The sequence below is a fragment of the Drosophila takahashii genome, chromosome 3R (assembly GCF_030179915.1).
Source record: "Drosophila takahashii strain IR98-3 E-12201 chromosome 3R, DtakHiC1v2, whole genome shotgun sequence".
In the NCBI taxonomy this organism is placed as follows: domain Eukaryota; kingdom Metazoa; phylum Arthropoda; class Insecta; order Diptera; family Drosophilidae; genus Drosophila; species Drosophila takahashii.
In genome coordinates, this window is record NC_091681.1 from 27,563,277 (window position 1) to 27,589,605 (window position 26,329).

Sequence of the window (26,329 nt, forward strand, 5' to 3'; positions counted from 1 at the left end):
AAGTGCATGAATGAGTGTGAAGAAAGTGTAATTCAATGGCAAAACTTACCGATGCGATAATATCAATCAATATATTATTAATTGTGCGAAAAGTAAGACGAAGAAGAAGGAAAATAGTGCTGCAAAGCGGAAATTTGTGGTACTTTAATTTGAGGATTTTAAAGCAAATCCACAAAATCCACGAAATCTACGCATTTTCCACGATCCACCATTGACACACACCAAAATGCCTTCCCAATAGGATTCCAATTGCCAATAAAACAATACGAATCCCTCTATCGGTGACAGTTGGAATCAACCGGTTGGGATTTGGGATAACTAGGCGTATGAGCAATTTTTGGGCAACGTAACGCAAAACGTAACTGTCAGTTGTACGTAACACCGCTCTCCCGCTCTCCCGCTCTCCCGCTCTCAGAGAGGCAAGAGAGCGAGATAATATAATTTGTAGGATCTTTTCTGTGGGTCAGTGGCACCATTAATAGCTTCACCAGAATTTCTAAGTGATCATTTGCAATGAGTACCTATATCTTTTGATAAGTCGGCTGTGAATTGTAATCTAATCGAGAACTTCCTTTGCCGGCAATCCAATGCAATATTGAGATTGCCCACGATCTCCAGCCTGCCCATCCCGTGGGAGGCCCCACCTACATACATACATGCATGCCGATTTTGTTTGTTGCTACGCGTTATCTTATTAATTCAATTAGCAATCCGGTATCCCGAACCCCGTCGTCAATCACCCCATATTAATACATCATAAGAGATAACTCGAGATTTATGGGAGTTTAATAAAATTGATATAAAAATGTAGAATTAAAGACAAAACAACTCAAGTTATGTCCTTTTGTCACAGTCTCTATACATATATTTTATGGTTGTTAATTTTACTTAATTTAACCAATAATTTGTATCTAATTTAAGGAATTATTATAGCAGAATTCAAAAAGTAACGATATTTTTTCAAACTTCAATTTTATTTCTTAAAGCATACTTTTAGTCGCCTTGTTACTTTGTTATGCCTGAAAGTATGCAATATAATAGCTCAAGTTTATTTTACATAACGAAATTTTGAAAATTTTACACTTACTTAATTATTTATTTGCTTAAAGTAATAGGTAGGTACATGATTTCAAACTTACTACGTCTAATTTAGTATTTAGTTGCCAACTGAGCTACTCAGCTCGTTGTATGACAACAAATTAATATAATGTTTGCATGTATGATAAAAAAGCGTATCATTATTACACATTGTTTATAACTGATTACTAGAGCACAGAGGAAAACACCCGTTGCTCTGCTTATCACTCGGTGCTAGATATCACAAAGCCCCCACAAAAGAGAGCTCGAGAGTGCTGGCAGCAAAGAGCGATATCAGTAGAGCGATAGTGCATCCCACATCCCACTGAAAGCCCCAACAGAGCAAGCAGTTCAACGCGATGGAGTCCCCAGAGAAATAAAGAGCCCCCCAAATCTTGCCAAAGAGCGCCGTACCGATCTTAACCTGACACAATAAGCGCAGAGAGCTCAGTGGGGCAAGTATTTAAGGTGGAGCTCGAGAGAGACACCCATTAGAACGAGGCGGACCGTTGGAGCGAGCACATAGTCGTGGGTAGAATAGCGCGTAGTGCCATGTGTACTTCTATACGTTCCCGATAATTCCGATGTGCGACGGATGAAAACACATACGAAACACAGCGCTACCAATGACGAAATTCGGATTCGGCTGTAACAGATAGAAATACTAAGTATCTGCGAGTGAAGTGATCTTTTGAACCGCTACCAAATCAAATGCCACGCAATATTACCTGCAGTGTATAGTTTAGTTTGTGGAAAAGTTTACTCCCTTCGGGCGCGAATAGAAATCGAATTTGATTTTATTTTTTAAAGTTGCTCGCATTTCCATCTGGTTTCTCCCCGGCTAATGCCAAACTAATTATATTAGTGTCGTGCGCGTGTCCCCCTTCGGATCGAGAAGTGCTAATCAACCGCGGCAGCCCAAAGACAATTCCGGTGACCAAACAAGTCTCCTGTAATGCAACATTCTATATAGTGCAATTTAGCTCCAATCAGTGCAATCAGCATGCAGTCGATGAAAGCCGATGAACTGCCGGAGAATCCGCGCGAGCGCTCCAACCCCCTCTCCGCCCTCATGTTTTGGTGAGTATACTTGAACTGGGTAGAAATTATTACTTTCTAGGGTATTCCCGAAAGAAATTTAAATGTTTTTGTATATAAATGTCTGTTCATATATTCACTTTTAATAGAAACCAGTTTACAAATACAAATTAAAATAGATTTTTTTCAAACATTGTGCGTATTGTTAGGAAATACAAGAGGTAAAAATAGTTTCTTTCATATGATTAAAGCTGTGGTGATAAGAAAAAATTACCCCATTGATGACTAGTTTAGGTGCTACATTTTTTGTTGGGCCTTGTATGGCGGAAAAGGGGTTGGGGGACAGACAGCGTGACAACACTGACAACATGTTGATTATTTCATTCAATGGTTCGCTTAATTTGCATGGTCGAGGCGAGGAAATCTTTTTGCATTTGACTGGATCTTTATTCAATTGGCTACCAATTGAAAGTGACACTTTCCTATAGCTCTAACTGTTGAAAATAATTTCAAAGGGAATCTAACAATGTTAAAATGTTAAACGTTGGAGTACCAATGATATCCAAAGGTGATATCTGGCTAGGCGGAAAAAGTGCTGACAAGCGATATGAATCAGAGCTGTGCAAATTACGAAAAAAACAAGCTTTTTAGAAGAGGTGTGGATATACCCAACACATATATACGTCACGCCTATCTGACAACATAACATAATTTGATTTATAGAAGCTTCTGATTACTGATTAGATTTCCTTATGGAATAAAACAATTAGTTGAAGTTCAGCAAACATGTCGCTCAGTTTCTTAATTGTGATACATTTTTGTTTGTCTATTGAACTTTTATTCATTTAAACGTTTATAAAAATCACTGCGAACTTGCCATCGCTCCTTTGTGTCGGCTTATCGTAAAATATAGATGCATAATATTTGTATTCCCAAGCCTATTATTATGGATTGTATTTTTTTAAATGAGAAAATAATAGTATCTATAAAAAACCAACCCAATATGCACATTACGTTCAAATTACATATAGGTTTAATTGGTGATATCTGTTGTCTGTGAAAATCAAGTTGAAAAAACTTAATTTACGTTAGAGAATACTGACCGTGACACACTCGTTTTATAATGCAGCATTGGGTGGCAACTGTTTTTTCTCTGATAAGCGCCGGGAATGTCAGTTGTCTGTTCATTTTTTGGTTGTCACAACATCACAGAAGAATTATCAGTATCAGTCCCTGATAACAGGCATTCTTTTGCTAATTATGTTTTTAATTGTATACCCAATAAAATCTACCTACGTGATGCTGCTCTGCTGCGATTTGAAGTTTTGCCATGCCCGTACTATTTAAAGGGCGAAAGAAGACACTGGAACAAAAGGATCTCTATCGAGCGCTCAAAGAGCACAAATCGGGTGAGTTTCTTGACTTAAGTTCCATTACTTATCTTAATGAATAACATCTATAATATTTAGACTCCCTGGGAGATCGCTTGTGTGCCGCCTGGGATGAGCAGGTGGCAAAAAATGGGACACCAAGTTTGGGTCGCGCCCTAATGAAAGTATTTGGCTTTCGGTTGTTCGTCACTGGTATCTCCCTGTTTATCCAGGAGTTCTTAACGAAGTATGTAGCTTCTAATAAATGTCATCTACATAAATACCAATCAATTCCTTCATTCTATTACAGAGTTACTCAACCCATCTGCTTGTTCGGTGTGATGGCCTACTTTGCCGGTAATGATCCGGATCTAACAAAGGCCCAGTTATATGCAGCGGGTCTCATAGCAGGTTCCGTATTTAGTGTGCTGATAGGTCATCCCTATATGTTGGGTCTACTTCATCTGGGCATGAAGATGCGAGTGGGTAAGTTTGTATTATTTAATTATGCATTTCATTTGTAACACCGTTAATCCTATCCTAATTATAGCTCTCAGCAGTCTCATCTATCGCAAGGCTCTCCGGCTAAGTAGAACTGCCCTGGGCGATACCACAGTGGGTCAGGTGGTCAATCTCCTGTCCAACGATGTGGGACGCTTTGATTTGGTTCTGATCAACGTGCACTACCTGTGGATAGCTCCGTTGGAGCTGATCGTAGTTACCTACCTGATGTACCTTGAGGTAAGCTGGTGATTAGGAAATCGGAGAATGTTTCTAATCGAAACCTCAAACCGGTTTCCGACCGAGCCCCTTTGAAACAGTTCGATGCGCTCTTTTAAGTTCTTTAAAGCTTCTAATGTCACAAAGCATTTATGTACATTATTGTGGAAAATTTTGTATATTTCTGGATAGGTTGAAAACCAGTTACTTTGCAGCTTTGCAACATAAAAGTGCACATTTTTGTCTTGTTTTCTAATGTTATGCCGATAAAACTTTTTTACTTTCCGTTCCGGCCCTCAATTGTAGATAGCTATCAACAAATTAATTCGCCTTGAATACAAATGTTGAGTTATTATTATTAATTACTTATCGTGTGCACACAAATTTGGAAGTCCGGCAAATGGAAGTGAATTTTGGAGCGAAAAATGTTAATGAAAATATATATGCATATTTATGATTTAAAAAAAAAACTAATGATTCGCAATTCTAACTGTATGTATATTAGGGCGGGTCGATTTGTATGGGGCCGAAAAAAGTGATGAATCGTATAGGGGGAACGTAATCTTTAAAGGATTCTAAGCCATATTGTCGAACATACTTATGGTCTAAAATGATGTTTGACCCCCCCCAAACGCGAATGAAAAATACAGCTTTTTTTGAGGAAAATATCATAGTAGTCAGCTCAGATGTATTATTAAATTTAAAATAAAAATTTGAAATTGATATTCAGTACTATAAATGTGCTGACTACTATGATATTTTTCTCAAAAAAACAGTATTTTTCATTCGCGTTTGGGGGGGGTCAAACATCATTTTAGACCATAAGTATGTTCGCCAATATGGCTTAGAATCCTTTAAAGATTACGTTCCCCCTATACGATTTTTGGGGTCCCAAATCGACCCACCCTAATGTATATTCCTTTTATTTTCTAGATTGGCATATCTTCCCTTTTTGGGGTTGCGATAATGCTTCTGTTCCTGCCCTTCCAATCCTACCTCGGCAAGCGAACCAGCGTGCTGCGCCTGCGCACCGCCTTGCGAACGGACGAACGTGTCCGGATGATGAACGAGATAATCTCGGGCATCCAGGTCATCAAGATGTACGCCTGGGAAAAGCCATTCGGCAAGGTGGTGGAGCTGACCCGCTTCAATGAGATGCTGTGCATCAAACAAGTCAACTACATCCGCGGCATCCTCATCTCGTTTGCCATGTTTCTGTCGCGCATTTTTACCTCCTCCAGTCTGATTGCCTTCGTCGTGCTGGGAAATGTGCTGAATGCCGAGAGGGCTTTCTTCGTCACTGCCTACTATAATATCCTGCGTCGCTCGGTGACCATGTTCTTCCCGCAGGGCATCTCCCAGTTTGCGGAGCTTCTGGTTTCTGTCCGCCGGTTGGAGACCTTTATGCATCGCCCGGAGACGCTGGTCAGGGATAAATCAAAGGCTCCAGTTATTCCCATGCCGAAGACGGAGTCTTTGAACGGAGACAGTCCCAAGAGCAATGGAATCCCTGAGAATTTGATCGAGTTCAGCCAGTTCCAGGCCCGCTGGGAAAGCCATTCGGTGGACCCCACGCTGGAGGACATCAACCTCCAGTTGGGTCGTCGCAAGTTGGTGGCCGTTATCGGACCCGTGGGCGCTGGCAAGTCCAGCTTAATTCAAGCTGTGCTCGGCGAGCTGCCGGCAGAAAGTGGTAGCCTAAGGGTCAATGGGAGCTATTCCTATGCCGCCCAGGAGCCGTGGCTTTTTACGGGTACCGTGCGACAGAATATCCTATTTGGCCTGGAGTGGGACAAACATCGCTATCGCACGGTGGTGAAGAAGTGTGCCCTGGAAAGGGATTTTGAACTATTGCCCTTCGGTGACAAGACGATTGTGGGCGAGCGAGGAGCTTCACTGTCCGGCGGACAGAAGGCCAGGATTAGTTTGGCCCGAGCTGTTTACCGACGGGCGGATATCTATCTTCTAGACGATCCACTCAGCGCTGTGGACACCCACGTTGGGCGCCACTTATTTGATCAGTGCATGCGCGGCTACTTGAGGAGTGAGCTCGTGATCCTCGTCACCCACCAGCTGCAGTTCCTGGAGCAGGCTGACCTGATAGTCATAATGGATAAGGGTCGCATTAGTGCAATGGGCACGTACTCATCGATGAAGCGCAGTGGATTGGACTTTGCTCAACTGCTGACGGCGCCGAATAAAGATGATGATGAGCTGGACGAGGCCGAGGGGGCAGGTGGTGAGGGTCTAGACCTTTTGAACGTGCCCTCGATGAGCAGGCGGGGCAGCAAGAACAGTAAGCCCAGCACCCGGAACAACAGCTTCACCTCCTTAAGTTCCATGGCGGAGTCGATGGCCCAGGAGGCCTCCCTGCAGATGCAGGAGACGCGAGTGGAGGGCAAGATCGGTCTGGGACTGTACAAGGAGTATTTGACTGCTGGGAGCAGCTGGTTCATGCTCTTCTTCATGGTCTTCCTCTGCCTGGCCACCCAAATCCTTTGCTCAGCGGCGGACTACTTCTTATCCTACTGGTAAGTGAAAAGATATCCCTTTTAATAATAATAATAATACCTCTTTTGGCTTTACAGGGTTGACAAGAACGTGTACGATCAGACGGATATTAACGAGGATCCGCGGGACATGTACTACTTTGCCGCTCTCAATGTGGCCGTGGTGGTCTTCACCATCGTGCGCACCATGCTCTTCTACAAGATGGCCATGAGGAGCTCCACACAGCTGCACAATGCCATGTACCAGGGCATTACGAGGGCTGCCATGAACTTCTTCAACACGAATCCCTCGGGACGCATCCTCAATCGCTTCTCCAAGGATCTGGGCCAGCTGGACGAGGTCCTGCCCACCGTTATGCTGGATGTGGTGCAAATCTTCCTTACTCTCCTCGGCATCATTGTCGTCATCTGCATCACCAATCCGTACTACCTCATATTGACTTTAGCCTTGGCTATTATTTTCTACTACATCAGAGAGTTTTACCTGAAGACATCGAGGGATGTGAAGAGACTGGAGGCGGTGGCCAGATCACCCATCTACTCCCACCTGAGTGCCACGATCACCGGTTTGCCAACAATCCGAGCTTTGGGAGCTCAAAAGGAACTCATTGCGGAGTTCGACAATCTGCAGGACTTGCATAGTTCTGGTTACTACACCTTTCTGGCGACGAATCGCGCCTTTGGTTATTACCTGGACTGCTTCTGCACGTTGTACATTGTGATCATCATCCTCAACTACTTTATAAACCCACCGAAGAGCTCCGGCGAAGTGGGTTTGGCCATCACCCAGGCGATGGGAATGACGGGAATGGTGCAGTGGGGAATGCGCCAGTCGGCGGAGCTGGAGAACACGATGACCGCAGTGGAGCGAGTGGTGGAGTACGACGAGATTGAGCCGGAGGGTGAGTTCGAGTCCCGCGAGGGCAAGAAACCCTCACCGAGTTGGCCCGAAAAGGGTGAGATCATAGCGGAGGATCTGTGCCTGCGCTACTTCCCGGATCCGCAGGCCAAGTACGTCCTTAAGGCATTGAATTTCCGCATCCGTCCGCGTGAGAAGGTTGGAATCGTGGGACGCACTGGAGCCGGCAAGTCCTCGCTGATCAATGCGCTCTTTCGACTGTCCTACAATGAGGGCATCATCACCATCGACGAACGGGACACGGCTGAGATGGGACTCTTTGATCTGCGCAGCAAGATATCCATTATACCGCAGGAACCAGTGCTTTTCTCGGGCACCATGAGGTATAACTTGGATCCCTTCGAGGAGTATAACGACGCCAAGCTGTGGGAGGCGTTGGAGGAGGTGAAGCTGAAGCCACTGATTGCAGAGCTTCCCAGTGGTCTGCAGAGCAAGATATCCGAGGGCGGCAGCAATTTCAGCGTGGGTCAGCGGCAGTTAGTCTGCCTGGCCAGGGCAATTCTTCGCGAAAATCGCGTCCTAGTAATGGACGAGGCGACCGCAAATGTGGATCCGCAAACAGATGCCCTCATCCAGGCGACAATAAGGAGCAAATTCCGCGACTGCACAGTGCTGACCATAGCCCATCGTCTGAACACAATTATGGATTCGGATCGAGTGCTGGTAATGGATGCCGGTTATCTTGTAGAGTTTGGTTCACCCTACGAACTTCTCACCTCCACCGACTCGAAAATTTTCCATGGCATGGTCATGGAAACTGGACAAAACACCTTCGACAGTCTGCTCAAAGTGGCCGAAAAGGTATGTTTTGATTTAGTCACCTATGATTTTCAGTAGCCCTAATTGTATGCGTCTTTCAGGCCCACTTGGAATCAAAGAAGCCCAAATCTGAGTAGATTATAGATCTGGTAAATGCTTACCTTAAAGGTCTCATTTCCTGGCTGTAAGCGCCTGCAAAGTTGTACCTAATCCAGCCAGCTGCATTTAAGTTAATTTTCTACTTAAAGTATTATGCCTTCGAACCTTACATACAATACTTATACGATGCAATTCTTATAGATATGATATACTGTAAAAAAAAGAATCAGCCCAACGAATGGTAAAATATACAGAGTCTCAGAAAAACTGGGTTGTTTTGCTATCGTTAATTTTCGTTTGATAAGAAACTAAACTATAATAATGAGCAATTTAAATAAAATAAAGATTTTCAAAGAACCTCGATTTATTTAAAGCTTACAGATTCGTTGATTATATAAAATCTAACAATCTGCAGATTTCTTTGTTTAGAAGTTCAGTGAAAGGTTTGTAAAGTTTAAAACAGGGTGACCATTAATTTGTTTTCATAGTTTTCGACATATAAGCCCCCAATTACACCTCACTTGTGGCAATTGTGGGGCTCGGTCCCTTAAATTTATCATCTTCGAGATCTCTCGGAAGCGGAGATCTGTTCATGTTAATGCCCCGAAAGAAATAGACGGCGCCAGTGTCGCAGGCCAAAAGCAGGACGACCGTCAGTTGGGCCAAAAGTGCACTGATTAGGGACGGGTGAACAGTTGGCCAATTAATGTGATGAGGAACAAACAGAACGAAGAATAAAACGACGACATTGCATATGAGAATGACACATGATAGAATGGGTCGCATCTCCCGCCGGCCAAAGTTGCTCAGTGCCTGTAAGCTGGAGAGGATTATCAGCGAAGGTATTAGCGCATGGACAAGCACAAGATATGGCATCGGTCCGCTGCAGGAATCGGGAAGGAAAAGTCGGGCGGTGCTGGCCAGATAGGTGAAGCTGGTCAACCAGTGTCCAGTTCCAAAAAGGGATACGTGGAAGTACAGTAGAATCGATACAGCAAAGCGATAGGAGATCTCTAGATGCCATGATGGAGTGAGTGGTCCCTCCACCTTGAACTCCACAAACTCTTCTTCATCGGCTATATCGCTCTCTTCGTGAACCTCGATCCCCATTTGATACTCTATGATCAGCGCCTGGGCGAAAAGGGATGTGTACGAATCACTCAGGAGGGCATGAAGTGTGAGCAAGTTAAACCGGAGCAGCTGTAGTCGATATGCGGGACAGGAACTTCCACAGTAAGGCACCGAAGCAAAGGCATAGATGAGGTACATCCAATTAACAGCCATCATGTATAGGGGAACCGGCTTGCCCATCTCCCTGAAGTAGATTCCAATGCCTCCGACAATCAGTATTCCTCCATTGATCAGCCACACGCGCCACTTGTGATTCTCGCCAAGGAAAAGGGGACGCAGGATTACCACCAACATGCTGATCGTTTGCAGAATCACTCGATATTTGGTGGTCATCAGGATCTGCATTCCCTTCTGGGACCAAAGGAATCCACTCAGCAGACAGACGAGAGCCAACCAGGCCAGGAACTTTGCCGTAGGATGGGCCCAGCCACGTCGGTTGTAAAAGTTAACACATAGGATGTAGGCCAGACTGAAGGGGCAGCTGCAGTGGAGCGCCACAATGATCATTGCAGCGGGTACTACTATCCACCTAAGGTGTTTTAGGGGTTCTTCGATCCATCTGCCCTTCTGGGGCAATTCAGCCAGGGTTACAGACCAAATGCCAAAGGGCACCATCAGGCAAAAGATCGTCGTTAGGGAGGCCCAACGCAGAAAGACGATCTCGCCCAGCAAAAGTCCCAGAGCCATCAGCACAATGGTGTGCCACGTGAGGAAGCCCCTGCGTTTATCCTTCGAGTCCCTTGAATCTCTTGTTAGCTTCACCAGCAGGTTAAATTGCCAGCCAAGAAGAGCCATCACCATGGCGATTACCAGTGGAACGTGGTAATATCCATAGTAGTACTTCAGGGACTTTTGGGCCACCTTAATGGCCAGCTTGCTCGTCTCCAGCGCCTTGCTGCGCCAACCCTTATCCAAGAGGTGATCCATCTGGCTCTGATAGTAGGAGATCCTCTGCAGATCGAGATCCTCAGCCCTCGGCAGCCATTCGCTGAAAACACCCCGCTCGTGACGTCTTATAATGGCCTTGGCTTGGGCCAAAAGTTGCAGAGCATTCAGGTGCAATGCCTTTCTCTCGTATTCCCGAGATACCTTCATGTAGCCCAGTGGCAGCATGGCGAGATTATTCACCGGTGGTGGCAGACCAATCAGGGCAGACATCAGAGGAGCCAACTCGATCTGCTCCAACTTGTGGAGCTGCAGGGTAACGCCATCGTTGATCACAAAATTAGAGGTGACATTCTTGGTCATGTGATTTACGCCGGCTCCCCAAAGAAAGAAGGGTGTATCCCTCTCTACATCCGATCCGCCACCATGAGAGCCTAAACGCCAAGATGATAAGGTGTCGGGGAGATGTAGTTAAAAAACCGATGGGACACTCACCCAAATTGCTAAGCCCGTGAGCTGAAGTGAACAGGTAAGCAGTTCTGAAGTCATTAAAGGTGCTCTCGATCAGTTCATAGGTCTCTCTGATGCTCCGCTGGGTATTGTGGAGCTTCTTTTGATAGCCCACATCCAGGGGACTAGCTCCGCCAACATCCTCCAGATATACGAACATCACCAGGCTAGTAGAGTTCCTTAACTTTTTCAAGCAAGCACCATTCGACAGACGGTGGCGAAGATTTGCTAGGTCCGAGAATTGTAATACAGTTCCCTCTTTGGAAGCCAAGGTGCGATTAAAGATCGAGTCGAACTTTTCAGTTGGCAGTAGCAATGGCACCTCATTGAATCCAGCGAACAAAGATACTTTTGCAGATTTTGTCAATGTTGGAACACTAGTTTTGGATATGCCCACGAGACCTTCGCGCAGGATTAGATCCCTCATGTAGGAGGAACGACTGCCGTTGTTCGAGAAGAACGTCTCCGCATTTAGGCCGTCGAGCAGAAAGACAACCAAGCGATCGGCGGGTGGGGAAACCCCCATTTCCTGCAAAGTCTTCTGCGGCTCCAGGTGATCCCGCGGTCCAGGCTGATAGTAAACGCGTAATAGACAAGCCATCAGCACAAGGTGCACCAGCACCACCTGCGCTTTCCACATCTCCATCAGGTTTTTCAGTTTTCCCACCAATCGATTTGTGAGGCGACGATACAACAGGAACGACACATTGACGACAACTGAACAGAAGCACCAGAGAAACGTTTGAAAGAGCGCCAACTTCATATCTGAAGTATTCAGAAATGAATTCTATGTCGACCGAAAAGAGTTTCCTGTAATTTTTAGAGACCCTGAAAGCGGATCATAATTCAGTAACTCTAACTTTCCTCCAAAAAATATCAGTATTGTTTCCAAAACAAAGTTAATAAATGCCATACCGCGTAGAGTTCGTAATAAAACTCAATAAATTGGAAATAAAACATAAAAACATAATTCTTAAAAAATTTTTTTTTTAATAAATAGTGATGTTATGTCAAAATTATAATATTTAGCAACACATTTTTTTAGGTTGCGCTTATATTATTGAAACTTTTTTAAATTGACAGAATTACATTCATTTTTTGTTTATCAAAGCAGGCTTTATAAAGTGTTAAAAGAAATTGTTGAGAACTTTAAATGAATTTCAATACTTATAATAATAATGTTGGATTCTTATAAGAGTTTGGCGCTGTTTCAGCTGCTTCTGCTGCTATCAGTGGTGTTCATTTACCTACGATCGTCATCTTCGGGCAGCTTGGAACCGCAGAAAGTGGAGCCTTTGAAGGAGCCTCCGCCGGCCGATCGCCTGGTAGTTTTTGTGCGGGACGGCCTGTCCGCTCAGACCTTCTTGGCCAACCGGTGCAGGAACGTGCCACTGCTAAGGGATCTCTTTTTGCATCAGGGTCTGGTGGGGATTAGTCGTCCGGAGACGACCACATACCACCCGATGTCCCCGTTTATTTCCCTGTTTTCCGGCATTAATGAGGATGCGGCCAGGGTGGTTAGAGGATGGATACGAAAACCAGCCCCTATTGACTCTATATTTGATCGGGCTAACCTAAGTTTTGCTTGGTCCACAACGGAGCTACTATTACGATTTCCCAAGATCTACAGACCCATGCCAATGGAGTTCGAAACATTTGATGCAGGCGTTACTAAATCCTGCTCCGAGCTGGAAGATCACGTATGTCAATCAGTTGAAAGGTTTTTGTCTCTTTGGTCACATCAGTTGCTAAATTCCACTGAAGTCATCTTCTTTGTTCATATGACCGGCGTGGAACCATCTTGCGAAAGTCTTCAACGGATTCAAGAAAATGTTTTTAAGCTCTACAAGCGCTTTGAGAAAACCTTTCCCGATCGAAGAACGGCTTACTTGTTTACTTCCAGTCTTGGCGATCCACAAATGCAAAGTAAGAAATCAATCCAAGGTACTTTATAGGTCATACACAATTCTACCTTAACTTAATTCTTAAATATTTCCTTACAGACGATTGCAGCCTGGCAGTTGAATCGCCTTTCTTCCTCTGGGGATCCGGAGTGGCTCATATTAAATCCATGCCAGGACGCAGCTTTCCGGCGAATGATACAGGTTACAGGTTGCCCCTGCATGTCCTTAATCCTCCGCACCTGACAGCTCTTATGAGTGCCTTGCTGGGAATTCCACCACCAATCAACAGCCGTGGAATGTTGCCCAAGGGGATGCTGAACGCCAGTCTGCGCTACGAGGCCAATGCCATGTTGACCAATGCCAAGCAGCTGCTGCTCCAAGCTCGCCGGCTGAGGGAGCACCATCCCAAACGGATTCCGGCCTTCTGGCTTAACTTTCAGATGATGGACAGCTTCCTGAAGAACTCGTTGGGTCTCCAGAAGCAGCACCGTTTCAAGGCTCTCTTGGAATATAGCTGCAACTTTATGCCCGTGCTGGTAAAGGCAATGGACTACTTTAAGGATTACTATAGGAAAATCTTGGTTATAGCAGTGAGCTTGGCTGAAATCGCTTGGCTATATTGCCTGCGCTGCCTTCTGTTGGATGGAAGAAAGAGTAGAAACCAAATGGAAATCCAGGAGGTAACCTCCTCCAGGCGATTGGTTTTCTTCAGAGGATTTCATCGATTGCTGACGGGTCTGCTGGTGATTTTCATGCTGCTCGAAAGGATTCCTCTGCTGGTGCAGGCAATCCTTCTAATGCCTTCGCTCTACTGGAAGGTGACCCTCAAGATTGTTTCCCAGAGACCGAAAATAGTGATCCTGAAGAGCTTGATTTCCACCGCCTTACTAACACTGATTTGTTTGGGTGGCTTCTTCAGACGCTACGTTTTGGCAGTGGGCTACTTGGGATTCGCTGGCTTTAACAACAGAGAAGCCTTCCGGAAACGGGGAATGCAGTTCTACCTGTGGCTACTGCTGCTCCTTGGACTCACTGGTATATCTGTGTTTCCGGAATCACTGGGTTGCTCGCAGCCCGGAGCTCTCATCTTTAGTATCCTGCTGACTCTTCTACGTCCCTTGGCCTGTGGAGTGTACCTCAATCTCGTCACCTGGCTGAGCAACATACTCGTTCTCCTGGTTGCCCTGGAATACATCATGATTAGATCCCTTCCCGGGATCACGTACATGTTGTCCTGGATCTATTTTGGCTACGTAGTCCTCTGGCAGCGACGCAATCTGCAGGCCAGCGAACTGGTGTTCTTCAACCTAAGCACCCTGTACACCCTTATCTGCACCTCTTACGAATCGGTGGTCATCCAAATGCTGGCCATGGAACTGCAGTTGGGCCTCCGCATGAAGCTGGAGAGGAACGAAAGCATTGGACCCAAGACAGCCTCGCATTACATATTGGTGTACAGCTGGTACTCCTTCTTCGTCATCGGCAGCTTTCCGGCCTTCGATGACTTCCTGGATATCCTGCACGAAACCTGTTTTGGACATTCCACACTGACCTATGGCCTGGTTATGATTATGAAGCTGGTCCTTCCCTGGCTGCTCGTACTCTGTATCCTGGCGGGAAATTACCGAAATCTTGCTTCGCAAGAGCGCCAAATCTTCGTAAGACTGCTGCTCATGAGCAGTTCGATGTCGCTGGTTCTTTTGCACAGGGTTACAAGCGTGGGTCCCTGGAGGGAAATCCTCAGCAGATTCGCAGAGTTCGCTGTGGTCCATATTTTCCCACTTGTCTGGCTGCTTTTGTGGCGTCTGGCGCAGCACAAAGTGGGGTCGAAGTGGATGTCTCAGCTTCCAGAATGATTTACTGCACTATAATAATGCAAATAAATAAAATGTGTTATTTTAAATCTATTTAAATCTATTTTTTCGTAAAATAGCATTACATTTTTAAACATGGAAATTTTTAAACTTTTTGTAACGGGTTTTCAAAACTTCGGTAATACTATACATTAGCGGGCTCACCCCCGAAATTCGCGAAAAAATTATCCTCGATGGACCGCGATTTCTTAAGAATTTACGTGCAAAAAGAATTTGGCGGTCGGCCATGGTTCTCTTGTAATTGAATTTCAAAGTTCCCGGGTTTGCTATAAAAAACAAGTATGCTTTTCTAACGTTTGCTATAAAAATCATATATGTATATATGTACCCTTTTCCTTTTTTGTCAAAATAAGACTAATTTAAAATTCCAAACATCTGAGTAATTGGTATTATAGGGAACTAGTCCTCACAACCGCGTAAAAAGGTCCTCGACGGACAGCGAGTTCTTAAGAACTCTCATAACCATGGATGACAACATGTGTATTTTTATTATGATAATCAGAAGAAATCGCGGTACAAGGAGGATTATATATTTTAACCTTTCTTTTAGTCTTTTCCACCCAAAACTAAACTTAAAGATTGAATTTGTATTTTCTGAGTGACACACCAACCCTAATTCAGCTAAAACTACTAGCTTGTTATTGACCAAAAAAAACTGCGCCGCAGTCAAAAAAAATTTAAGAAAAAATCGCGCGATTTTTTCTTAAATTTTTTTTGCCTTTGGCGCAGTCTTTTTTTAAATTTCTTTTTTAAACGCACTTCTTTCAAATACTTCCTATTCGGGAATACTTCAGCAGAGAGATATCTAGGCCATAAAGGGTTATTAAAGAAAAAACCTGGAACTTTACCTCAATGGTGGTGCGGAAAAGTGTTCATTAAAACTTTTAATTTAAAAAAATTCTAAATTTTTTTTATAGGAACTCATTTAAACAATTAAATAATTTTATAGGAACTAATTTAAACAATATATTAATTTTATAGGAACTCATTAAAACTTAATTTCTTTGATTGAAAATATGAGAAAAGCACCCTTGTTTTTTATAGCAAACCCGGGAACTTTGAAATTCAATTACAAGAGAACCATGGCCGACCGCCAAATTCTTTTTGCACGTAAATTCTTAAGAAATCGCGGTCAACAAAGTCATTCTGTGCTGCCACCTCGTTCGTAGCCCACCAAGTATCGATAACACTATCGATCAGCGCACAGTAGTTGCTTCGTTGCCATCGCCAAGCTCGCTCTCCGGGAGAGCGGGAGAGCGGTGTTACGTACAACTGACACTTACGTACAACTGACACTTACGTACAACTGACAGTTACGTTTTGCGTTACGTTACGCCAAAAATTGCTCATACGCCCTAGTGATGAGAGAAAATAAAATAGAAAATAAACAAAAAGCTCTGCGGAAATTATGTTTTCACAATAAAATCCAACACATTTGTGCTGGCGCAAGTGTGTGCTGGAAAGTTCAATCGAAAAGAAACCCGAAACCGTCGTGAAATATAAGTTACAGCTATTGCGCATTCCACGGAAGCAACAACACCAGCAGAGCAACAGCAACAACAACAACCACAGCGAGAACAGCATAGCAAAAGGTGAGGCAAAAAGTTTACATGTGAATGTGGGGGCGGGCGGTGTAGGAACGGTTCACTGTTAATAACAACAATTGCCCTGTATTGTGCACACATACACATCGACAGTTTGCTTTACTCATTTTGGAGCGCGTAGGCAAAATGGCAGCCCAATTGTCAGTTAAGAAATGAATGGGCTAAAATAGTTTAGTCTCCAACACGCCTCACACCACCCACCGCCAGCCGCCCACCCACTGAGGTGACGCGCCGCCGCCGAGGTTTGCGATCTTGCTTTATATCACTCGGCGCTGCGGGGCCGATAAGGGTTCTCGTTCCCGTTCGCGATCGGTAGGCCTCGAAGGTCGCAATTTGTCGGCTATATCGCTGCCTTTACCAGACTATATTGCATTCGTTTTCGTGCACTGCTTTTGCATCGCGATTTTCCCCTTTGGCTGATTTTACACCCTGTTATACAGGGGATATGATAATTTTACGATACGAAAATTTTCATATCAATGTATTTTGGAAAGTATTTCCCATTTTTATAATATTTGGATCAGGTTCATTAGATTCTTTCATTAAAACCCTTGTATTTTAAAGATCCCAATAATACACCAAGTATTTTCAGATAAAAAGTTTGTTAAAATAAAATTATTATTAAATTAACTAACTAGTTATATATATTTGGTGCACTGAACTGAATAAAAATTAATAATACTTAGACATGATATAAGTTTTACCCCAGCTCCTTTTCCCGAAAGATACAATAGATTCTTCCATTAAAACCCTTGTATTTTTATAATCCCAATAATACACCAAGTATTTTCAGATAAAAAGTTTTTTTAAATAAAAATTTTACTAAATTAACTAACTAGTTATATATTTTTCATGCACTGAATTGATTAAAAATAAATATTACTTAGACGCGATACAAGTTCTCCCCAAACACCCTTTCCGAAATCCACTCCATATTAGGGTATTCCAGGTCTCGGTTCCTCAAATAGGTAGCCCTTATTTCTGGCTTCTTTTGTCTTGCTTTTGCAATTATTCAGCCACTTGTTCTGGCGCAGACACAGTTGCCTCAATTAGCTGTTGTTTTTGTGGCTGCCTCCGAGGTGAAGTGAGCTGCTCATCAAGCCAACTCGAGCATCCGGCGATGCATGTGGAAATGGAAATGGAAGTGCCACCGGCGGCAGCCCGTGTCCCACTGTCATTAGGCATGGGAGAATCGAGTGGAATCAAGTACTTTCACTGTCCCATTCCGTCGCCTGATGAGTAATTACCGCGTTCCAGCGATTATGTCCGATTAGGGACCAATCAACAGCTGTTTACGACCCTCTTGGCTGTAATACTACCAAGTGAACGAATTAGATTTCCGCTCAGTTGGTGGACAATGCCTTTTCTGTATTTTTCGCAGCTGAGCTGCAGCCTCAGCCAATTGGAACTGCTCCATGAAGATCAGGTTTGAACCTGGGCACATCATATTTCATGGTCAATTAGTAGTTATCTCCCCGAAATAGCCTAATTTAACGTACTGATAGCGATAACGCGTCGAGATTGCCGAAAAAATAATGTGGGGCATCAAAAAATTATTAATTCCCCCAACGAGGGAGAGAAGTAGTGCACTTAATTGCGCACTTGTTGTTACTCAAGTACGGAGAGGCTCTCCCCCGGCTATTTATCTATACCTCTGTGGCAGGGAATTTGCATACACAATTAGTGGGTGCTGTTAGTGGGCGTACTGATGATCGTCTAACGATTTGTGCTTTCAGTTCACTGCTGCCTGCCCCGGAGAGCTGGCTTTGGCGATGGCCACGGCACCGCGATCCCTGGACACCATCTCCCTCTGCTCCACCGTCTCCAGCTGCCCGGACCGAAATGGCTTCTACGGTGGATTCCAGCGTTCCGACAAACCCAAGGAGCCGCTGTCCAAGGCACAGATCATCGCACGGGAGAAAAAGTGGCTCTACATGATCGACAACTGGTCCATTTACATGTCAAAAAACTACAAAAAGGTGAGAGCAATTCTAAGAAATTCTCAATTATCCATTTAAGGAATAGTGAGCGTATTTTCATGCGAATTAAATCTGTAAATACGAAATAAACATACCTAGTATTCAGTTTGGGGCTCTTAAAACCAGGGACCGAAAATAATGATTATTTTTTTCCACATGGCACATGGAACGTGGAACATGGAACATGGAATATGGCACATGGAACATGGCACATGGCACATGGAACATGGAACATGGCACATGGAACATAGAACATGGCACATGGAACATGGAACATGGAACATGGAACATGGAACATGGCACATGGCACATGGCACATGGCACATGGAACATGGAACATGGCACATGGCACATGGCACATGGAACATGGAACATGGAACATGGCTCATGGAACATGGCACATGGAACATGGAACATGGCACATGGCACATGGAACATGGCACATGGAACATGGCACATGGAACATGGCTCATGGCACATGGAACATGGCACATGGCACATGGAACATGGCACATGGAACATGGCACATGGAACATGGCACATGGAACATGGCACATGGAACATGGCACATGGAACATGGCACATGGAACATGGCACATGGAACATGGCACATGGAACATGGCACATGGAACATGGCACATGGAACATGGCTCATGGAACATGGCACATGGAACATGGAACATGGCACATGGAACATGGCACATGGAACATAGAACATGGAACATGGAACATGGAACATGGAACATGGAACATGGAACATGGCACATGGCACATGGCACATGGAACATGGAACATGGAACATGGCACATGGCACATGGCACATGGAACATGGAACATGGAACATGGCTCATGGAACATGGCACATGGAACATGGCACATGGCACATGGAACATGGAACATGGCACATGGAACATGGAACATGGCACATGGAACATGGAACATGGCACATGGAACATGGCACATGGAACATGGCACATGGAACATGGAACATGGAACATGGCACATGGCACATGGCACATGGCACATGGAACATGGAACATGGCACATGGCACATGGAACATGGAACATGGAACATGGCACATGGCACATGGAACATGGAACATGGCACATGGAACATGGAACATGGCATATGGCACATGGAACATGGAACATGGAACATGGCACATGGAACATGGAACATGGCACATGGAACATGGAACATGGCACATGGAACATGGCACATGGAACATGGCACATGGAACATGGAACATGGAACATGGAACATGGCACATGGAACATGGCACATGGCACATGGAACATGGCACATGGAACATGGCACATGGAACATGGCTCATGGAACATGGCACATGGAACATGGAACATGGCACATGGAACATGGCACATGGAACATGGAACATGGCACATGGAACATGGCACATGGAACATGGCACATGGCACATGGAACATGGCACATGGAACATGGCACATGGAACATGGAACATGGAACATGGCACATGGAACATGGAACATGGCACATGGAACATGGCACATGGAACATGGCACATGGCACATGGAACATGGCACATGGAACATGGCACATGGAACATGGAACATGGAACATGGCACATGGAACATGGAACATGGCACATGGAACATGGAACATGGAACATGGAACATGGAACATGGAACATGGAACATGGAACATGGCACATGGAACATGGAACATGGCACATGGAACATGGAACATGGAAAATGAACATGGAACATGGCACATGGCACATGGAACATGGCACATGGCACATGGAACATGGAACATGGAACATGGAACATGCAACATGGAACATGCAACATGGCACATGGAACATGGCACATGGAACATGGAACATGGCTCATGGCACATGGAACATGGAACATGGAACATGGAACATGGCACATGGCACATGGCACATGGAACATGGAACATGGAACATGGCTCATGGAACATGGCACATGGAACATGGAACATGGCACATGGCACATGGAACATGGAACATGGAACATGGAACATGCAACATGGAACATGCAACATGGCACATGGAACATGGCACATGGAACATGGAACATGGCTCATGGCACATGGAACATGGAACATGGAACATGGAACATGGCACATGGCACATGGCACATGGAACATGGAACATGGCACATGGAACATGGCACATGGAACATGGAACATGGAACATGGCACATGGAACATGGAACATGGCACATGGAACATGGAACATGGAACATGGAACATGGAACATGGAACATGGAACATGGCACATGGAACATGGAACATGGCACATGGAACATGGAACATGGAACATGGAACATGGAACATGGAACATGGAACATGGCACATGGAACATGGAACATGGCACATGGAACATGGAACATGGAAAATGAACATGGAACATGGCACATGGCACATGGAACATGGCACATGGCACATGGAACATGGAACATGGAACATGGAACATGCAACATGGAACATGCAACATGGCACATGGAACATGGCACATGGAACATGGAACATGGCTCATGGCACATGGAACATGGAACATGGAACATGGAACATGGCACATGGCACATGGCACATGGAACATGGAACATGGAACATGGCTCATGGAACATGGCACATGGAACATGGAACATGGCACATGGCACATGGAACATGGCACATGGAACATGGCACATGGAACATGGCTCATGGAACATGGAACATGGCACATGGAACATGGCACATGGAACATGGCACATGGCACATGGAACATGGCACATGGAACATGGCACATGGAACATGGCACATGGAACATGGCACATGGAACATGGCACATGGAACATGGCTCATGGAACATGGCACATGGAACATGGAACATGGCACATGGAACATGGCACATGGAACATAGAACATGGAACATGGAACATGGAACATGGAACATGGAACATGGAACATGGAACATGGAACATGGCACATGGCACATGGCACATGGAACATGGCACATGGCACATGGCACATGGAACATGGAACATGGAACATGGCTCATGGAACATGGAACATGGCACATGGAACATGGAACATGGAACATGGAACATGGAACATGGAACATGGAACATGGAACATGGCACATGGAACATGGAACATGGCACATGGAACATGGAACATGGAAAATGAACATGGAACATGGCACATGGCACATGGAACATGGCACATGGCACATGGAACATGGCTCATGGCACATGGAACATGGAACATGGAACATGGAACATGGAACATGGCACATGGCACATGGCACATGGAACATGGAACATGGAACATGGCTCATGGAACATGGCACATGGAACATGGAACATGGCACATGGCACATGGAACATGGCACATGGAACATGGCACATGGAACATGGCTCATGGAACATGGAACATGGCACATGGAACATGGCACATGGAACATGGCACATGGCACATGGAACATGGCACATGGAACATGGCACATGGAACATGGCACATGGAACATGGCACATGGAACATGGCACATGGAACATGGAACATGGCACATGGAACATGGCACATGGAACATGGAACATGGAACATGGAACATGGCACATGGAACATGGCACATGGAACATGGCACATGGAACATGGCACATGGAACATGGCACATGGAACATGGCTCACGGAACATGGCACATGGAACATGGCACATGGAACATGGCACATGGAACATGGCTCATGGAACATGGCACATGGAACATGGCACATGGAACATGGCACATGGAACATGGCTCATGGAACATGGCACATGGAACATGGAACATGGCACATGGAACATGGCACATGGAACATGGAACATGGCACATGGCACATGGAACATGGCACATGGAACATGGCACATGGAACATGGAACATGGAAAATGAACATGGAACATGGAACATGGCACATGGCACATGGAACATGGCACATGGAACATGGCACATGGAACATGGAACATGGAACATGGAACATGGAACATGGCACATGGCACATGGAACATGGCACATGGCACATGGAACATGGCACATGGAACATGGCACATGGCACATGGAACATGGCACATGGAACATGGAACATGGAACATGCAACATGGAACATGCAACATGGCACATGGAACATGGCACATGGAACATGGAACATGGCTCATGGCACATGGAACATGGAACATGGAACATGGAACATGGCACATGGCACATGGCACATGGAACATGGAACATGGAACATGGCACATGGCACATGGAACATGGCACATGGAACATGGCACATGGAACATGGCTCATGGAACATGGAACATGGCACATGGAACATGGCACATGGAACATGGCACATGGCACATGGAACATGGCACATGGAACATGGCACATGGAACATGGCACATGGAACATGGCACATGGAACATGGCTCATGGAACATGGCACATGGAACATGGAACATGGCACATGGAACATGGCACATGGAACATAGAACATGGAACATGGAACATGGAACATGGAACATGGAACATGGAACATGGCACATGGCACATGGAACATGGCACATGGAACATGGAACATGGAACATGGCACATGGAACATGGAACATGGCACATGGAACATGGAACATGGAACATGGAACATGGAACATGGCACATGGAACATGGAACATGGCACATGGAACATGGAACATGGAAAATGAACATGGAACATGGCACATGGCACATGGAACATGGCACATGGCACATGGAACATGGCACATGGAACATGGAACATGGAACATGCAACATGGAACATGCAACATGGCACATGGAACATGGCACATGGAACATGGAACATGGCTCATGGCACATGGAACATGGAACATGGAACATGGAACATGGCACATGGCACATGGCACATGGCACATGGCACATGGAACATGGAACATGGAACATGGCTCATGGAACATGGCACATGGAACATGGAACATGGCACATGGCACATGGAACATGGCACATGGAACATGGCACATGGAACATGGCTCATGGAACATGGAACATGGCACATGGAACATGGCACATGGAACATGGCACATGGCACATGGAACATGGCACATGGAACATGGCACATGGAACATGGCACATGGAACATGGCACATGGAACATGGCTCATGGAACATGGCACATGGAACATGGAACATGGCACATGGAACATGGCACATGGAACATGGAACATGGAACATGGAACATGGCACATGGAACATGGCACATGGAACATGGCACATGGCACATGGCACATGGCACATGGAACATGGCACATGGAACATGGAACATGGAACATGGAACATGGCACATGGCACATGGCACATGGAACATGGCACATGGAACATGGAACATGGCACATGGAACATGGCACATGGAACATGGCACATGGAACATGGCACATGGAACATGGAACATGGCACATGGAACATGGCACATGGAACATGGCACATGGAACATGGAACATGGAACATGGCACATGGAACATGGAACATGGCACATGGAACATGGAACATGGAACATGGAACATGGAACATGGAACATGGAACATGGAACATGGAACATGGCACATGGCACATGGAACATGGCACATGGCACATGGAACATGGCACATGGAACATGGAACATGGAACATGGAACATGGAACATGCAACATGGAACATGCAACATGGCACATGGAACATGGCACATGGAACATGGAACATGGCTCATGGAACATGGCACATGGAACATGGAACATGGCACATGGCACATGGAACATGGCACATGGAACATGGCACATGGAACATGGCACATGGAACATGGCACATGGAACATGGCTCATGGAACATGGCACATGGAACATGGAACATGGCACATGGAACATGGCACATGGAACATAGAACATGGCACATGGAACATGGAACATGGAACATGGAACATGGAACATGGAACATGGAACATGGAACATGGAACATGGAACATGGCACATGGCACATGGCACATGGAACATGGAACATGGAACATGGAACATGGCACATGGAACATGGCACATGGAACATGGCACATGGAACATGGCTCATGGAACATGGCACATGGAACATGGAACATGGCACATGGCACATGGCACATGGAACATGGAACATGGCACATGGCACATGGAACATGGCACATGGAACATGGAACATGGAACATGGAACATGGAACATGGAACATGGAACATGGCTCATGGAACATGGAACATGGAACATGGAACATGGAACATGGAACATGGAACATGGGACATGGATGTTAAGTTAAGTTTTAAGTTAAAAGCAATTGCCCGTAATATTCATCTAGCAAATTAGATTTTTTAATACTTTTCGTTTTATTAAATGGATGACTAACAAATATTCTTTTCCATGCAGATCCGAGATCGCTGTCGCAAGGGTATACCCAAGTCGGTGCGGCCGAAGGCCTGGTTCTATTTATCGGGGGCGTATTTGCTGAAGAAAAAGAACCCCAATGTTTATCAAGAGCTGCTGGAAAAGCCCGGACATCCGACGACCATCGAAGAAATCAAAAAGGACAAGCATCGCCAGTTTCCGTTCCACGAAATGTTTCTCGACGAGCAGAAGGTCGGACAGATCGAACTCTTTAATGTGCTAAAGGCTTACTCGATATACAATCCCAAAGTGGGATTCTGCCAGGCGCAGGCACCGATAGCCGCTTTCCTATTGATGCACCTGCCGGCGGAGGATGCCTTTTGGGTATTCGTCAGCGTGTGCGATGTGTAAGTAAATATTTCCTAAATAATGAGCTTTTTATAACTATATTTATCTGGTTGATTTTCACAGTTACCTGCAGGACTATTTCATACCCGGCTTGGAGGTGATTCAGAACGATGCCGGCATCCTGGAGGGTCTGCTAAAGAAGACGTGCCCGCCCGTCTACCGGCACTTGCAAAAGCACAAAGTGGAGCCGCTGCTCTACATGACCGACTGGTTCCTGTGCGCCATGACGCGCACTCTGCCCTGGGAGACGTTGCTGCGCGTGTGGGACTGCTTCCTAGCCGAAGGCATCCGGGTTATCTTCAAGGTGGCCCTGGTCATAATTGGAGCTTCGCTCAGCCGGCACAAAGTGCGAAAAACATGCACTGGCCTCTGCGAAACATTGGCCGTTCTGCGGTCGCCCGAAGAGCACATCGTGGAGGAGGAGTTCATCATCAACAATATGATGCGACTCAATCTGCGCGTCGAGGACTTCCAGATCGAGCACACGCGCCAGAAGGCCCGCAGGGCCAAACAGAAGGCGCAGCAGGAGGCGGAGTCCAGCGGTTCCAGCAACGGACATCGACGCAACATGCCAACGCTGTGAGGGATCGCAACTACTACTACTTCAACAAATTGTTACTAAACACACAAACCACACAACCCATGCATAGTTGCATAAGATTTGTACGTTTAAAGTCGAATAGGAGGCAGGTCGTGCACAAAGTGGATGGGAGAGAAGTAGAGTGACCGCGAACTGGTTCAGTCAGTTGGTCAGTCAATTACGGAGACATCATTCCATGCAATCATTTTGCCTAATTTTAAGACAATTCTTTTGTGGAGCACATTCGGGCTGGACTTGTATCGGTATTTGTTTTCGTATTATTCATTTAGTGGCAATTATTACGAGCGTGCAATTTGTTTATGCTTTTCAAAAGTATTTATTACATATTTATTATTATCGTGTAACATTACAAACTTTAGCGTTAGCGTTGAGTTGAGTTGAGGATCCCGAACATATCGTATGATTATCATCACCACCCTAAGGCAGCTGACACAAGGACTGGAGGATTTTATAGTTTGAAATTTGTACTACTTTATCCGTATTCACTCTGAGACGAAAATGTTGATATTTACCTACGATAATGCGTTACGAGCCTAAAGAGTTTGGAGACCAGTTTTGTGACTGGTTTTT

The 26,329-nt window shown here is 45.2% G+C and overlaps 4 protein-coding genes across 5 annotated transcripts; 3 read left to right on the forward strand and 1 right to left on the reverse strand.

The window, feature by feature from the left end:
- The first annotated feature begins 1,556 nt into the window (after nucleotides 1–1,556).
- Nucleotides 1,557–9,146, forward strand: Mrp4 (Multidrug resistance protein 4). The gene is made up of 8 exons (XM_070217964.1): nucleotides 1,557–2,157; nucleotides 3,439–3,524; nucleotides 3,585–3,732; nucleotides 3,796–3,971; nucleotides 4,036–4,226; nucleotides 5,139–6,736; nucleotides 6,794–8,435; nucleotides 8,495–9,146. The coding sequence occupies exons 1-8, from the start codon at nucleotides 2,081–2,083 to the stop codon at nucleotides 8,528–8,530; spliced, it is 3,954 nt and encodes a 1,317-aa protein (XP_070074065.1). The 5' UTR covers nucleotides 1,557–2,080; the 3' UTR covers nucleotides 8,531–9,146.
- Nucleotides 8,833–11,818, reverse strand: LOC108065161 (GPI ethanolamine phosphate transferase 1). The gene is made up of 2 exons (XM_017153080.3): nucleotides 11,004–11,818; nucleotides 8,833–10,942 (listed from the first exon to the last, which is right to left on the reverse strand). The coding sequence occupies exons 1-2, from the start codon at nucleotides 11,779–11,781 to the stop codon at nucleotides 9,003–9,005; spliced, it is 2,718 nt and encodes a 905-aa protein (XP_017008569.2). The 5' UTR covers nucleotides 11,782–11,818; the 3' UTR covers nucleotides 8,833–9,002.
- Nucleotides 11,819–12,135: 317 nt separating this feature from the next.
- On the forward strand, nucleotides 12,136–14,783 carry LOC108065136 (GPI ethanolamine phosphate transferase 1). 2 transcript variants are annotated; one of them, XM_070217965.1, is made up of 2 exons: nucleotides 12,136–12,962; nucleotides 13,022–14,783. In XM_070217965.1, the coding sequence occupies exons 1-2, from the start codon at nucleotides 12,197–12,199 to the stop codon at nucleotides 14,776–14,778; spliced, it is 2,523 nt and encodes an 840-aa protein (XP_070074066.1). In that variant the 5' UTR covers nucleotides 12,136–12,196; the 3' UTR covers nucleotides 14,779–14,783. The 2 variants fall into 2 exon arrangements, with proteins under 2 accessions (XP_070074066.1, XP_017008532.2); XM_017153043.3 differs by having other exon boundaries at nucleotides 12,136–12,944.
- Nucleotides 14,784–16,113: 1,330 nt separating this feature from the next.
- wkd (TBC1 domain family member whacked) lies at nucleotides 16,114–26,112 on the forward strand. The gene is made up of 4 exons (XM_044395534.2): nucleotides 16,114–16,388; nucleotides 18,137–18,379; nucleotides 24,793–25,157; nucleotides 25,222–26,112. Exons 2-4 carry the CDS (start codon nucleotides 18,173–18,175, stop codon nucleotides 25,739–25,741), a joined length of 1,092 nt encoding a protein of 363 aa, XP_044251469.1. The 5' UTR covers nucleotides 16,114–16,388; nucleotides 18,137–18,172; the 3' UTR covers nucleotides 25,742–26,112.
- The last annotated feature ends 217 nt before the right edge of the window (nucleotides 26,113–26,329 follow it).

Bases quoted from the DNA above. Each gene is read 5' to 3' on its own strand.
- Mrp4 (XM_070217964.1), top strand. From the start codon at position 2,081: ATGCAGTCGATGAAAGCCGATGAACTGCCGGAGAATCCGCGCGAGCGC. The intron at 3,972-4,035 runs GTAAGTTTGTAT...TCCTAATTATAG, and splicing joins GGGCATGAAGATGCGAGTGG to CTCTCAGCAGTCTCATCTAT. The intron at 6,737-6,793 runs GTAAGTGAAAAG...TTGGCTTTACAG, and splicing joins GACTACTTCTTATCCTACTG to GGTTGACAAGAACGTGTACG.
- LOC108065161 (XM_017153080.3), bottom strand. From the start codon at position 11,781: ATGAAGTTGGCGCTCTTTCAAACGTTTCTCTGGTGCTTCTGTTCAGTT. The intron at 10,943-11,003 runs GTGAGTGTCCCA...CTTGGCGTTTAG, and splicing joins TCACGGGCTTAGCAATTTGG to GCTCTCATGGTGGCGGATCG.
- LOC108065136 (XM_070217965.1), top strand. From the start codon at position 12,197: ATGTTGGATTCTTATAAGAGTTTGGCGCTGTTTCAGCTGCTTCTGCTG. The intron at 12,963-13,021 runs GTACTTTATAGG...ATTTCCTTACAG, and splicing joins AAGTAAGAAATCAATCCAAG to ACGATTGCAGCCTGGCAGTT.
- wkd (XM_044395534.2), top strand. From the start codon at position 18,173: ATGGCCACGGCACCGCGATCCCTGGACACCATCTCCCTCTGCTCCACC. The intron at 18,380-24,792 runs GTGAGAGCAATT...TTTTCCATGCAG, and splicing joins TGTCAAAAAACTACAAAAAG to ATCCGAGATCGCTGTCGCAA. The intron at 25,158-25,221 runs GTAAGTAAATAT...TGATTTTCACAG, and splicing joins TTCGTCAGCGTGTGCGATGT to TTACCTGCAGGACTATTTCA.